A 12807-nucleotide genomic window follows, 5' to 3' on the forward strand; every position below is an offset into this window, starting at 1 on the left:
TGCAAAAATAAAGAAGCTCATACTAGCCATACCCCAAAAGAAGGGTGCGAAGTACACGCGATCACCTTAGCAGCTGATGGACCTATTCGACCTTTTCTTCGGGTGTCCATAAAAATTTGTCACGCCATGGATCGCGTGCATGTCCTCGCTACCGCCAATTGGTTATACGTTATGAATGGCAAAAAAGGAGGTTTGGTGGATGGAAACAAGCGAGGCAACCAGTAACGCTCTCCTTCCAAAGCCTGGCTACCGGCCGGCGGCGGCCGGCTACATACCAGCTAGCCGGCGCCGATCGAGCCATGCATGCCGCGCGCCCCCACCGTTGGGTCAGTCCTCGAAGCCGGTCCTCTTCCAGACGGCGTCGCGCACGCGGCTGAGGTCGCGCCCCTTCAGCGTCCGGCCGATCCCCTCGTGCACCGACAGCGACGCCGCGCGGCTGCGCCACGCCAGCTCGTGCGGCGGCACCATGCTGCCGTGGTGACCGGCGGCGTCGTCGTCGTTGCCGTCCAGCTCCCACGCGCCGGCGTGGTGGTCCCTGTACTCGACCCCGAGGATCTTCTGCCAGTCCGGTATGCTCATCGGCAGCGACCCGGGCACGGACCCCGGCGCGGCGACGGCGGCACGGTCCAGCGGCATCTTCCGGCCGCCGGCGGCGCGGGCGGACGACGGGATCGGGCGGGCCCAGGCGTGTTCTGCGGGGCCGGAGTCCGCCACGCCGGCGGCGCCGAACGAGCCCCAGACGTCGCACTCGTCGAACTCCTCCGCTGCGCCGCCGGGGCTGCCCCGCGCCGCCGCGCTCCGGGACGGCGCGAACATCCGGTACGCGTGCTTCGTGGCCGCCGACCTCGCGCTCCCGGCCATGACACGTACGCTCGATCTCCTTCGTGCTTCGCCTTACCGCGACGCCTCAACCACCGATCCTTGGCTTGCCTTGCCGGAGTTGTGAGGTGAGGACTGAGGAGAGCAATGGCTTTGGAGTTTGTGTGAGGTTGGTGTCCAGGTTTGGATTTTATAGGAGCTGGAGCGGTCTAGTGGGTGGGTCCGGGTAGCAGTGAGAGAGAAGCCGGAAGCAGATAAGACTGTCCCCGGAATGACGGTTCTACCCTCGCGTGGCTTTCGCGCGGGACACACTTGCGTGGCTACGCCATGCGCATACACTTGTGACTTGTCCGACATGATTTTTGTTTTTGTCAAACACATGGCTTTGCAATGTGGACATTTTGATACTGCCATTTCTCTAAATTTATAGGAGTAGTTCGTATGTTTCTCAACATTGCAAGGTCTTTTTTTTTAGTTTTCTTCTTACGTGTAAGTTTGTTTTATTAATTCTCGCACTTAGCACACACATACCGACCATAAAATGTTTTTGTTTCATCATTAACTCTTTAGGACCATAAAATGTTTCTCAACTTTGTAAATTCCTTTTTTTACTTTACTTTACTTCTTTGAGGATGTATATGCTTTTATTAATTCTCGCATGACGGTAAAATCTTTGTTTTTGGAATTAGAATAATAACTCTTTAAGACAAATAAGGTTGTTTCTGGTATTTCTTATGAATTGACAAAATAAGGAAAAAAGACATAGTTGCTCATACGACAACGACATGGCTTTGCCATTAATGTGGACATTTTATTATTTCTAAACTTTGTAAGTTCCTTTTTTTTGGTTTTCTTCTTTATGAATGTTATATGCTTTTATTGATTCCCGCATGATGGAAAAATCATTTTTAATTGAATTAATAACTCTTTAGGACAAATAAGGATGTTTGTGATGTTTCTAGTAATTTACAGAACAAGGAAAAAAGACATAGTTGCTCATATGACAACGACATGGCTTTGCAACGTAGACTTTTTTTCATTTCTTTAAATTTATAGTCACAAGATACTTGTCAACTTTGTAATTCCATTTTTTGGTTTTCTTATTTGTGAATGTATATGCTTTTACTAATTCTAGCACGATGATAAACTCATTTTTTTTGGAATTGCATTAATAACTCTTTAGCACAAATAAGGGCGTTTATGATATTTCTTATGAATTGAAAAAATAAGGAAAAAAAGAGACATAGTTGGTCATACGAAAACGACATGGCTTTGCAATGTGGACTTTTTATCCATGTCTCCAAATTTATAGTCTGGATATTTGTCATTCCTTTTTTGGTTTTCTTCTTTGTGAATGTATATGCTTTTATTAATTCCCGCACAACGGTAAAAACATTATTTGGAATTTCATTAATGACTCTTTGGCACAAATAAGGGTGTTTCTGATATTTCCTATGAATTGACAAAATAAGAAAAATAAATACATAGTTGCTCATACGACATGACTTTTCAATTATTGTATGGATATTTTGCCAACTTTGTAAGTTTCTTATTTTTAGTTTTCTTGATTGTGGGTGTATATGCTTTTATTAATTCTCGCACTTGAGGTAAAATCATTTTTAAGGAACTGCATTAATAGGGCTTTGGTGACATTTCTTATAAACTAACAAAATAAGGAAAGAAAAAGACATAATTGGTCATACGATAACGACATGGATTGCTGGATCTAGCCAGGTCTACAAGGACATATCACACACTCCAACGCTTTGAGAGAACTCCATGTACTTTGAATGTAGACATTTCACACTAGAAATTATGCGAGTTTTTTTTATAAAGAATCATAGATACAACAAAGATCAACCATGGCAGAAAAAAAAGAATCCTATGATGAAACACCTATAATTGTTAAACACCTATAATTGTTTTTTGAAAATCTAGTCATGAATACTAGCATATTCAGTTTGGCACGTAATTCGGTTCATTAGCTAGAAATATTAACACTAGATTAGTTTATTCTAGCACTATAAAAAGGCTTGCCTTAAAAGTTGGCATGATATAGTAGATCCATGTAGCATAAATTTTGAGATTGCTATTTCCATAATTTTTGAACAATTTGGATGCGACAAATCACACCTGATTACGAGGATACTCAACACGATGGAGTGGTATATTTTATAGTAATCCATAAAACACCTCTTAGACATCAAACACAACCTTACCTGCTTGTATGCCTTCCCGCCAAGAAAGGAAGATGGTGGCCTGGATGACCACTCCATGGCATTGAGATTATACAAAATATTAAATATATTGGAATTATGGTACTACATCATGATGTTATGCATTATATGGTGGTATCATAAACTTGTATCATATGCATAATGTTCTATATGAATGCCAAAAGCCATATAATAATTATCAAATGTGTGTGAACTAAATTCAACCACATTATCCATTCTTATTGTTTTAATCATGTGTTTAGAATGGTTTGCTCTTAATTTGCTAATGTGAGTGATTAATTTTGCAAGACATGGTTATGTTTAGATAATAAACACACATGTGACCAGCTAGTAGATGCATTATTGGACCACATATATCTCTTTGACTTCTTTCAAAAGAAAATAAGTGACTCATTTTTAAATTTGAATTCTTTCAAGAAAATTCATTTCCCAGTAGCACATGTGGTGCATACAAAATATGATGACTTGAAAAATCTTTTAATTCATAAATTATGACCAACAGAATTGCCTATAAATTTTCTCAAGATACCTTTATTCCAGGATGAGCAAGACGATAATGCCAAGTCTTGCATTTATCAAGATTTTGAAAAAAATATTTTGTAAGGTACGGGTTCGATATATGAAAAGTATAATCCGGATGAAAGTGAAGGGAATTTTTCAAGAGTTATTCCTCATATACGTCACTTATTGTTAAAAGCAAAGATTTTTTTCTTTTCTATTTTTACAGTTTTTCAGATGGAAATAATTTAATCAGATATCTTTGAAACTTATAAGGGTGCGTGTAGATTCATGATACAAGAGTTCATTCCTAATTACCAGTAGTACACATGAATCTACTGTATTTTGCGATGAACAAAGCTGCTCATTGTGTGAAACTTGTCCAACTGGTATGTACAGTATGTTGATTTTCACTAGAGAGCGGTTACAAAGGCTGTTAATCTAGCCACATAGGATAATTGCATACGTAGAGCCACCGTAGAGTGGCTCTAGGGACACACCGTGTTGCATGAACGTTCTTTTATCGACTCCCGTTGAATTTAAGTGTCGAGGGACTGACTTACCATTGGCAATAGTACACCAATTAATCCATGAAACACCTCTTGAATATCGAACTGCACGCTATCAAACGGGAGTCGGGTGTAATTGCTTCCTTAAGTAATAAAGCGCTTATTATCTAAAAAACAAGAAGAATGGAAGATGGTGGCCTGGATGACCACTCCACAGTGGACTGTGTCACTAATAATTGTGGCCGGCCCGATTGATTTCCCGGTTCTCTCACTAGAGCTGATGACATTGTTCCGAAAAGGATCAGAGTTAATGAGAGACCTTGGGTTTGATATTTTGGTCTCTTATAAAGATAAACTATTTTTTCGGAGAAAGACGATATTTCGTCAATCTCATAATTCGTGGGATCAGATTTTTTTGACTCGATCTCTCACGTGTGTTCATAGAGATAGGATGTATGTAAGTATGTTCATAAAGGTAAATATATTTACGTATTTGTAACCCTGATTTGTAAGTGTTTGTATTTCGCGAAATAGGAAGTTGTCTAGACAGGAACGAGCGGGCCGCACGCTAGCAGGTGCGGTGCAGTGCACCCAACGGCTTGGTCCACGTGGGCTCATGCTTGTACGCACGCAAGGCAGGCCACATCTGTACCCGCTCCAAACATCCCCGCTCCTGTTCAACTCTCTGCCCACGCAGAGACAAACTGTACGTATGCCTCATCTCTTTCCCCAGTCTAACTAACCACGCCAGCAATCCAGCGTTACGCACTCAAACAAATTATGATTCATCGGCAGATGAAATGTCAATTGCGATTCACGCCATGCGTCGAGAAAGAAGAAAAGATCGCAGGAGTAGATAGCAGCTGCTCGTAATTAACATCAGTCGGGATCGACCATCGGCCCGGCCAACCACCATAGTCTGTAGTCTGTAGACGCGTATGTATGACCCGTACGCGTCTGGGTTTGCGATCGCTGTCCTATCCTACTCGGCTGCTACGACCGTCTCGTCTGTTTCGTGCGCCCTGTTGACATTAAGGTGATGTGGCGCATGCAGGCAGGTGTTGGCCTAGCTACCGGTTTTGCTTGCGGCGCTGGGTCAGTTCAGTTGTTCCGGATAAAAAGATGGTCGCCCAAGTCAATGCCCGATACGTACCGTATGCGTGCTGGACTGCTCGACATGCTCTTGTGCACTTCTACCTCACATAATGATGGGCAACTCGCGGTGCCCGCAGCAACTGAACTCAAAGGCATGCATGCACACGCAAGGATAAAAAAATGAAGTGGAAACATACCAACATTTTCGTGAAAAAACAGAAATAAAATGGAAATACGGAAGCGAAAATGGGATTTTCCGGAACAGAACCGGGAACGGAACTTTTTTAACGGAAAATGAAACAGAAACATAAAGCCTTTTTTAGCGAATCAGAATCGATATTTCTATTTTAGGGTTCTTGTAGCTAGCCCAATCTAAGATGAGTCAAAATTCCCAAAGTTTTGTCTTTCCTCTCGACCCGGGAGGAGAGATGCAATGTGGGGCAGTGCAAGGTGGCTTGGGAGGACATTTTCATCCCAAGGAAGTTTGGGGGCTCTGCGTTCTCTCTATCTAGTCCAAAAACTTCGCTCTTCTGGCAAAGTTACACAACAAGCTTCACTCCGACACTTCGCGCCCCTAGGCTAGCTAGTTTCGTCGTATGTATGGCTAGGATGGGTCAAGATACTTGGGGGATATAGCCACTACCTCGACACCCTTGTTTGGAAGGACATTGTGTCTAGCCTAAAAGCCTCCAGATCCGTTTCCAAAGTCACGATTGGTGACGGGGCTTCCACTGCCTTGATCTCTAGCTTGGAGCTATCCCACTTCACCAACGCTTTCCTAACCTCTTCATCCACTCTACAAGAAATAATATCAATGTGGCCACGACTCTCACCTCTAACTTCTGCATCACCCTCGGACTGCGCCTCTCATAGGCCACTGAGGCCGACCTTCGTGCCCTCGCCGACGAGTTGAGTTGGGTGGTCCTGCGCCATGATGCCCCGGATCTCCGTGTTGGCTGCCTCACTAAGAAAAGACTCTCGAACAAAAGTTTATACTCCTATTATTTTAGACATCTGCAAATTGATGAGGCAACATGCAAGGTTTGGAGAAGCGCCGCCCCTCAAGTGCAAGATCTTCTGCTGGTTGGCCATTAAGAAGCGCAACCGAACCAACAAAAGGTGGTTTCAACATCAGCCTACCTCCTATGCTACTTGCCCCTCCTGCCCCCACAACGAGGATACAGATCACCTTCTCCTTCTGTGCCCCTAGGCACAGGAAGTTTGGAGCTTCTTCCACCACAATTTCGATGCCAGAGACTTCCGTTGCTTCAAGAACCTATGGATCTCACACTACTGAAGCTACAAATAGACCACCAACAACACTACCATTGTTTGGAACATCTGAAAGAGAAAGAACATCCATAATTTCAATGGCGTTGATTGGAAGACATTGCCTTGGTTTCCCACAAGTGCATTGAGGATATTAGGCTTTGGGCTCACCGTTCCACTATCCCCATCCTCCTCCTCCTCCTCCTCCATTCTTAATAACTAGTGTAATGGCTATGATACTGTTGGAGATATGCCCAAGAGGCAATAATAAAAGTGGTTATTATATATCTTTATGTTTATGATAAATGTTTATATACCATGCTATGATTGTATTAACCGAAACATTGATACATGTGTGTTATGTAAATAACAATGAGTCCCTAGTAAGCCTCTTAACTAGCTTGTTGATTAATAGATGATTAGTTTCATAATCATGAACATTGGATGTTATTAATAACAAGGTTATGTCATTATATGAATGATGTAATGGAAACACCCAATTAAGCGTAGCATAAGATCACGTCATTAAGTTATTTGCTATAAGCTTTCGATACATAGTTACCTAGTCCTTTCGACCATGAGATCATGTAAATCACTTATATTGGAAAGGTACTTTGATTACATCAAATGCCACTGCGTAAATGGGTGGTTATAAAGGTGGGATTAAGTATCCGGAAAGTATGAGTTGAGACATATGGATCAACAGTGGGATTTGTCCATCCCGATGACGGATAGATATACTCTGGGCCCTCTCGGTGGAATGTCGTCTAAATAGCTTGCAAGCATATGAATAGTTCATAAGATACCACATACCACGCTACGAGTAAAGAGTACTTGTCAGGAGACGAGGTTGAACAAGGTATAGAGAGATACCGATGATCAAACCTCGGACAAGTAAAATATCGCGTGACAAAGGGAATTGGTATCGTATGTGAATGGTTCATTCGATCACTAAGTCATCGTTGAATATGTGGGAGCCATTATGGATCTCCCAGATCCCGCTATTGGTTATTGGTCGGAGAGAGTTCTCAACCATGTCTACATAGTTCGCGAACCGTAGGGTGACACACTTAAGGTTTGATGTCGTATTAGTAGAACTTGAATATGGAATGGAGTTCGAAGTATTGTTCGAAGTCTCGGATGGGATCCCAGACATCACGAGGAGTTCCGGAGAATAAGATTCATATATAGGAAGTGATAACCCACAAGTATAGGGGATCGCAACAGTCTTCGAGGGAAGTAAAACCCAAATTTATTGATTCGACACAAGGGGAGGTAAAGAATACTTATAAGCCTTAACAACTGAGTTGTCAATTCAGCTGCACCTGGAAAAGCACTAGTAACAGGGGTGATGTGAAAGCAGCAGTAATATGAGAGCAGTAGTAACAGTAACAAGTGTTGGGTGAACAAATTACAGTTGGGCAATTGATAGGATTGAAATAGCATTAAGACAGAACATCAAGATCATTAATCATGTAGGCATGTTTTCCATATATAGTCATACGTGCTGGCAATGAGAAACTTGTACAACATCTTTTGTCCTACCAGCCGGTGGCAGCCGGGCCTCTAGGGAATCTATCGGAAATTAAGGTACTCCTTTTAATAGAGCACCGGAGCAAAGCATTAACACTCCGTGAAAACATGTGATCCTCATACCTAAGCCTTCCCCTCCAGTTGTCCCAATTTCTGTCACTTTGGGGCCTTTGGTTCCGGACATAGACATGTGCATACAACTTGTAGATACAATCTAAGCAATAAGTATAGAGCTTAAATCTAAGATCATGCCACTCGGGCCCTAGTGACAAGCATTAAACACAACAAGATTGCGAGCAACAATAACTTCATAAACTTTGTAGATAGACAATCATAATGTAACAATCCATCGGATCCCGACAAACACAACACCGATTACATCGAGATGAATCTCAATCATGTAAGGCAGCTCATGAGATCATTGTATTGAAGTACATGGGGGAGAGAATACCAACTAGCTACGGCTAGAACCCGTAGTCCATGGGGGAACTACTCACGGAGCATGATGGAGGCGATGGCGTTGATGGAGATGGCTTCCGGGGCACTTCCCCGTCCCGGCAGGGTGCCGGAACAGAGACTTCTGTCCCCCGAAACGGAGTTTCGCGATGGTGGCGGCGCCCCTGGAGTCTTTCTGGAGTTTCGTCAATTGGTATCGCGTTTTTAGGTCGAAAGGGCTTATATAGGCGAAGAGACGGAGTCGGAGGGTGCCTGGGCCCCCTCACAATGAGGTCGGCGCGGCCGGGCCCGGGGCCGCGCCGCCATGTTGTGTGGTGGCCCCCGGCCCCTCTCCGACTCTCCTTCGGTGTTCTGGATGCTTCCGGGAAAAATAAGATGTTGGGTCTTCGTTTCGTCGAATTCCGAGAATATTGCCCGAACAGCCTTTCTGGAACCAAAAACAGCAGAAAACAGGAACTGACACTTCGACATCTTGTTAATAGGTTAGTTCCGGAAAATGCATAAAAACATTATAAAGTGCAAGCAAAACATGTAAGTATTGTCATAAAACAAGCATGGAACATCAGAAATTATAGGTACGTTGGAGACGTATCAAGCATCCCCAAGCTTAGTTCGCCTTCGCCCTCGAGTAGGTAAACGATAAAAAGAGTAATTTACGTAGTGACATGCTACTTACATAACCTTGATCATACTATTATAAAGCATATGAGATGAATGAAGTGACTCAAGGCAATGATCTATAGTTGCTAACAAATAGATAACATATAGCAAAACTTTTCATGAATAGTACTTTCAAGACAAGCATCAAAAAGTCTGACATAAGAGTTAACTCATAAAGCAGTAAATTCAAAGTAAATGCATTGAAGCAACACGGAGGAAGATTTAAGTTTCAGCAATTGCTTTCAACTTTCAACATGTATATCTCATGGATAATGGTCAACACAAAGTAATATGATGAATGCAAATAAGCAAGTATGTAAGAATCAATGCACAGTTGACACAAGTGTTTGCTTCTAAGATGGAAGGAAGTAGGTAAACTGACTCAACATAAAGTAAAAGAAATGCCCTTCGCAGAGGGAAGAAGGGATTAAATCATGTGCTAGAGCTTTTTAAGTTTTGAAATCATATAGAGAGCATAAAAGTAGAGTTTTGAGAGGTGTTTGTTGTTGTCAACGAATGGTAGTGGGCACTCTAACTACCTCATCAAACGAGACTTTCAAAGAGCGGCTCCCATGAAGGACGTTATCTCTACCAGCAAGGTAGATCATCCCTCTTCTCTTTTATTTACACATGTACTTTAGTTTTTATTTATGGTTGACACTCCTCCCAACCTTTTGCTTACACAAGCCATGGCTAACCGAATCCTCGGGTGCCTTCCAACATTCACATACCATGAAGGAGTGTCTATTTGCAAAATTAAGTTGCTTATCGATGAATCGAGCAAAACATGTGAAGAGAATTATTAATGAAGGTTGATTAATTGGGGGCTGGGAACCCCGCGCCAGCTCTTTTTGCAAAATTATTGGATAAGCGGATGTAGCCACTAGTCCATTGGTGAAAGCTGCCCAACAAGATTGAAAGATAAAACACCACATACTTCCTCATGAGCTATAAAACATTGACACAAATGAGAGATAATAAAGTTTTGAATTGTTTAAAGGTAGCACATGAAGTATTTACTTGGAATGGCGAGAAAAATACCATGTGGTAGGTAGGTATGGTGGACACAATTGGCATAGGTTTTGGCTCAAGGTTTTGGATGCACGAGAAGCATTTCCTCTCGGTACAAGGCTTTGGCTAGCAAGGTTGTTTGAAGCAAACACAAGTATGAACCGGTACAGCAAAACTTACATAAGAACATATTGCAAGCATTATAAAACTCTACACTGTCTTCCTTGTTGCTCAAACACAATTACCAGAAAATATCTAGACTTTAGAGAGACTAATCATGCAAACCAATTTCAACAAGCTCTACGGTATTTCTCCACTAATAGGTTTAAACTACATGATGCAAGAGCTTAATCATGATCTACTTGAGAGCTCAAAACAATTGCCAGGTATCAAATTATCCAAGACAATATGAAGCATTTTCTGTTTCCAACCAAATAACCATAAGTGCAATAGCTTCCAACTTTTATCATTGAACATTAAAAGTAAAACGAAGAACACATGTGTTCATATGAAAAAGCGAAGCGTGTCTCTCTCCCAAATAAGGATTGCTAGGATCCGAATTTATTCAAACTAAACAAAAATAAAAACACACAGACGCTCCAAGTAAAGAACATAAGATGTGACCGAATAAAAATATAGTTTCAGCAATTGCTTTCAACTTTCAACATGTATATCTCATGGATAATGGTCAACACAAAGTAATATGATGAATGCAAATAAGCAAGTATGTAAGAATCAATGCACAATTGACACAAGTGTTTTCTTCTAAGATGGAAGGAAGTAGGTAAACTGACTCAACATAAAGTAAAAGAAAAGCCCTTCGCAGAGGGAAACATAGATTAAATCATGTGCTAGAGCTTTTTAAGTTTTGAAATCATATAGAGAGCATAAAAGTAGAGTTTTGAGAGGTGTTTGTTGTTGTCAACGAATGGTAGTGGGCACTCTAACTACCCCATCAAAAGACTTTCAAAGAGCGGCTCCCATGAAGGACGTTATCTCTACCAGCAAGGTAGATCATCCCTCTTCTCTTTTGTTTACACATGTACTTTAGTTTTTATTTATGGTTGACACTCCTCCCAACCTTTTGCTTACACAAGCCATGGCTAACCGAATCCTCGGGTGCCTTCCAACATTCACATACCATGAAGGAGTGTCTATTTGCAAAATTAAGTTGCTTACTCGATGAATCGAGCAAAACATGTGAAGAGAATTATTAATGAAGGTTGATTAATTGGGGGTCGGGAACCCCGCGCCGACTCTTTTTGCAAAATTATTGGATAAGCGGATGTAGCCACTAGTCCATTGGTGAAAGCTGCCCAACAAGATTGAAAGATAAAACACCACATACTTCCTCATGAGCTATAAAACATTGACACAAATGAGAGATAATAAAGTTTTGAATTGTTTAAAGGTAGCACATGAAGTATTTACTTGGAATGGCAGAAAAATACCATGTGGTAGGTAGGTATGGTGGACACAAATGGCATAGGTTTTGGCTCAAGGTTTTGGATGCACGAGAAGCATTTCCTCTCGGTACAAGGCTTTGGCTAGCAAGGTTGTTTGAAGCAAACACAAGTATGAACCGATACAGACAAAACTTACATAAGAACATATTGCAAGCATTATAAAACTCTACACTTGTCTTCCTTGTTGCTCAAACACAATTACCGAGAAAATATCTAGACCTTAGAGAGACCAATCATGCAAACCAGTTTCAACAAGCTCTACGGTATTTCTCCACTAATAGGTTTATACTACATGATGCAAGAGCTTAATCATGATCTACTTGAGAGCTCAAAACAATTGCCGAGTATCAAATTATCCAAGACATTATGAAGCATTTTCTGTTTCCAACCAAATAACCATAAGTGCAATAGCTTCCAACTTTTATCATTGAACATTAAAAGTAAAACGAAGAACACATGTGTTCATATGAAAAAGCGAAGCGTGTATCTCTCCCAAATAAGGATTGCTAGGATCCGAATTTATTCAAACTAAACAAAAATAAAAACACACAGACGCTCCAAGTAAAGAACATAAGATGTGACCGAATAAAAATATAGTTTCAATAGAAGAAACCTGATAAGTTGATGAAGAAGGGGATGTCTTGGGCATCCCCAAGCTTAGACGCTTGAGTCTTCTTGAAATATGCATGGATGAACCACGGGGGCATCCCCAAGCTTAGAGTTTTCACTCTTCTTGATCATATATCATCCTCCTCTCTTGACCCTTGAAAACTTCCTTCACACCAAACTTCTCATAAACTTCATTAGAGGGGTTAGTACTCAAAAAACTTTAATCCACCTTGGCCCTGTAGTGACACATTGCAAGAACTCAATAAAACATTAGCTACAGCTCTCCACGTCTAGAAAGCCTCACTTAAAGTCCACAAGAGACAATGCAAAAAGCTGAGAGCAATCTGTCAAAACAGAACAGCCCGATGAAACACGAATTTTTAAGAGGTACTTCCATTGCTCAAATCAGAAAACTCAAAACTAATGAAAGTTGCGTACATATCCGAGGATCACTCACGTAAATTGGCAGATTTTTCTGAGTTACCTACAGAGAATCATACCCAGATTCGTGACATGACAAGAAATCTGTTTCTCGCGCGAAATCCAAATCTAGCATCAATCTTCTATTAGAGACTTCACTTGGCACAACATTGCAATAAAGTAAAGATAAGGAGAGGTTGCTACAGTAATGGCTGTATGTGCATA

At 41.6% G+C, this 12807-nt stretch overlaps 1 protein-coding gene across 1 annotated transcript; it reads right to left on the minus strand.

The window, feature by feature from the left end:
• Positions 1–969, minus strand: LOC124676789. The gene has a single exon (XM_047212818.1). The coding sequence runs from the start codon at positions 859–861 to the stop codon at positions 328–330; it is 534 nt and encodes a 177-aa protein (XP_047068774.1). The 5' UTR covers positions 862–969; the 3' UTR covers positions 1–327.
• Between the last annotated feature and the right edge of the window lie 11838 nt (positions 970–12807).

This window comes from Lolium rigidum, chromosome 7 (assembly GCF_022539505.1).
Source record: "Lolium rigidum isolate FL_2022 chromosome 7, APGP_CSIRO_Lrig_0.1, whole genome shotgun sequence".
Lineage (NCBI taxonomy): Eukaryota > Viridiplantae > Streptophyta > Magnoliopsida > Poales > Poaceae > Lolium > Lolium rigidum.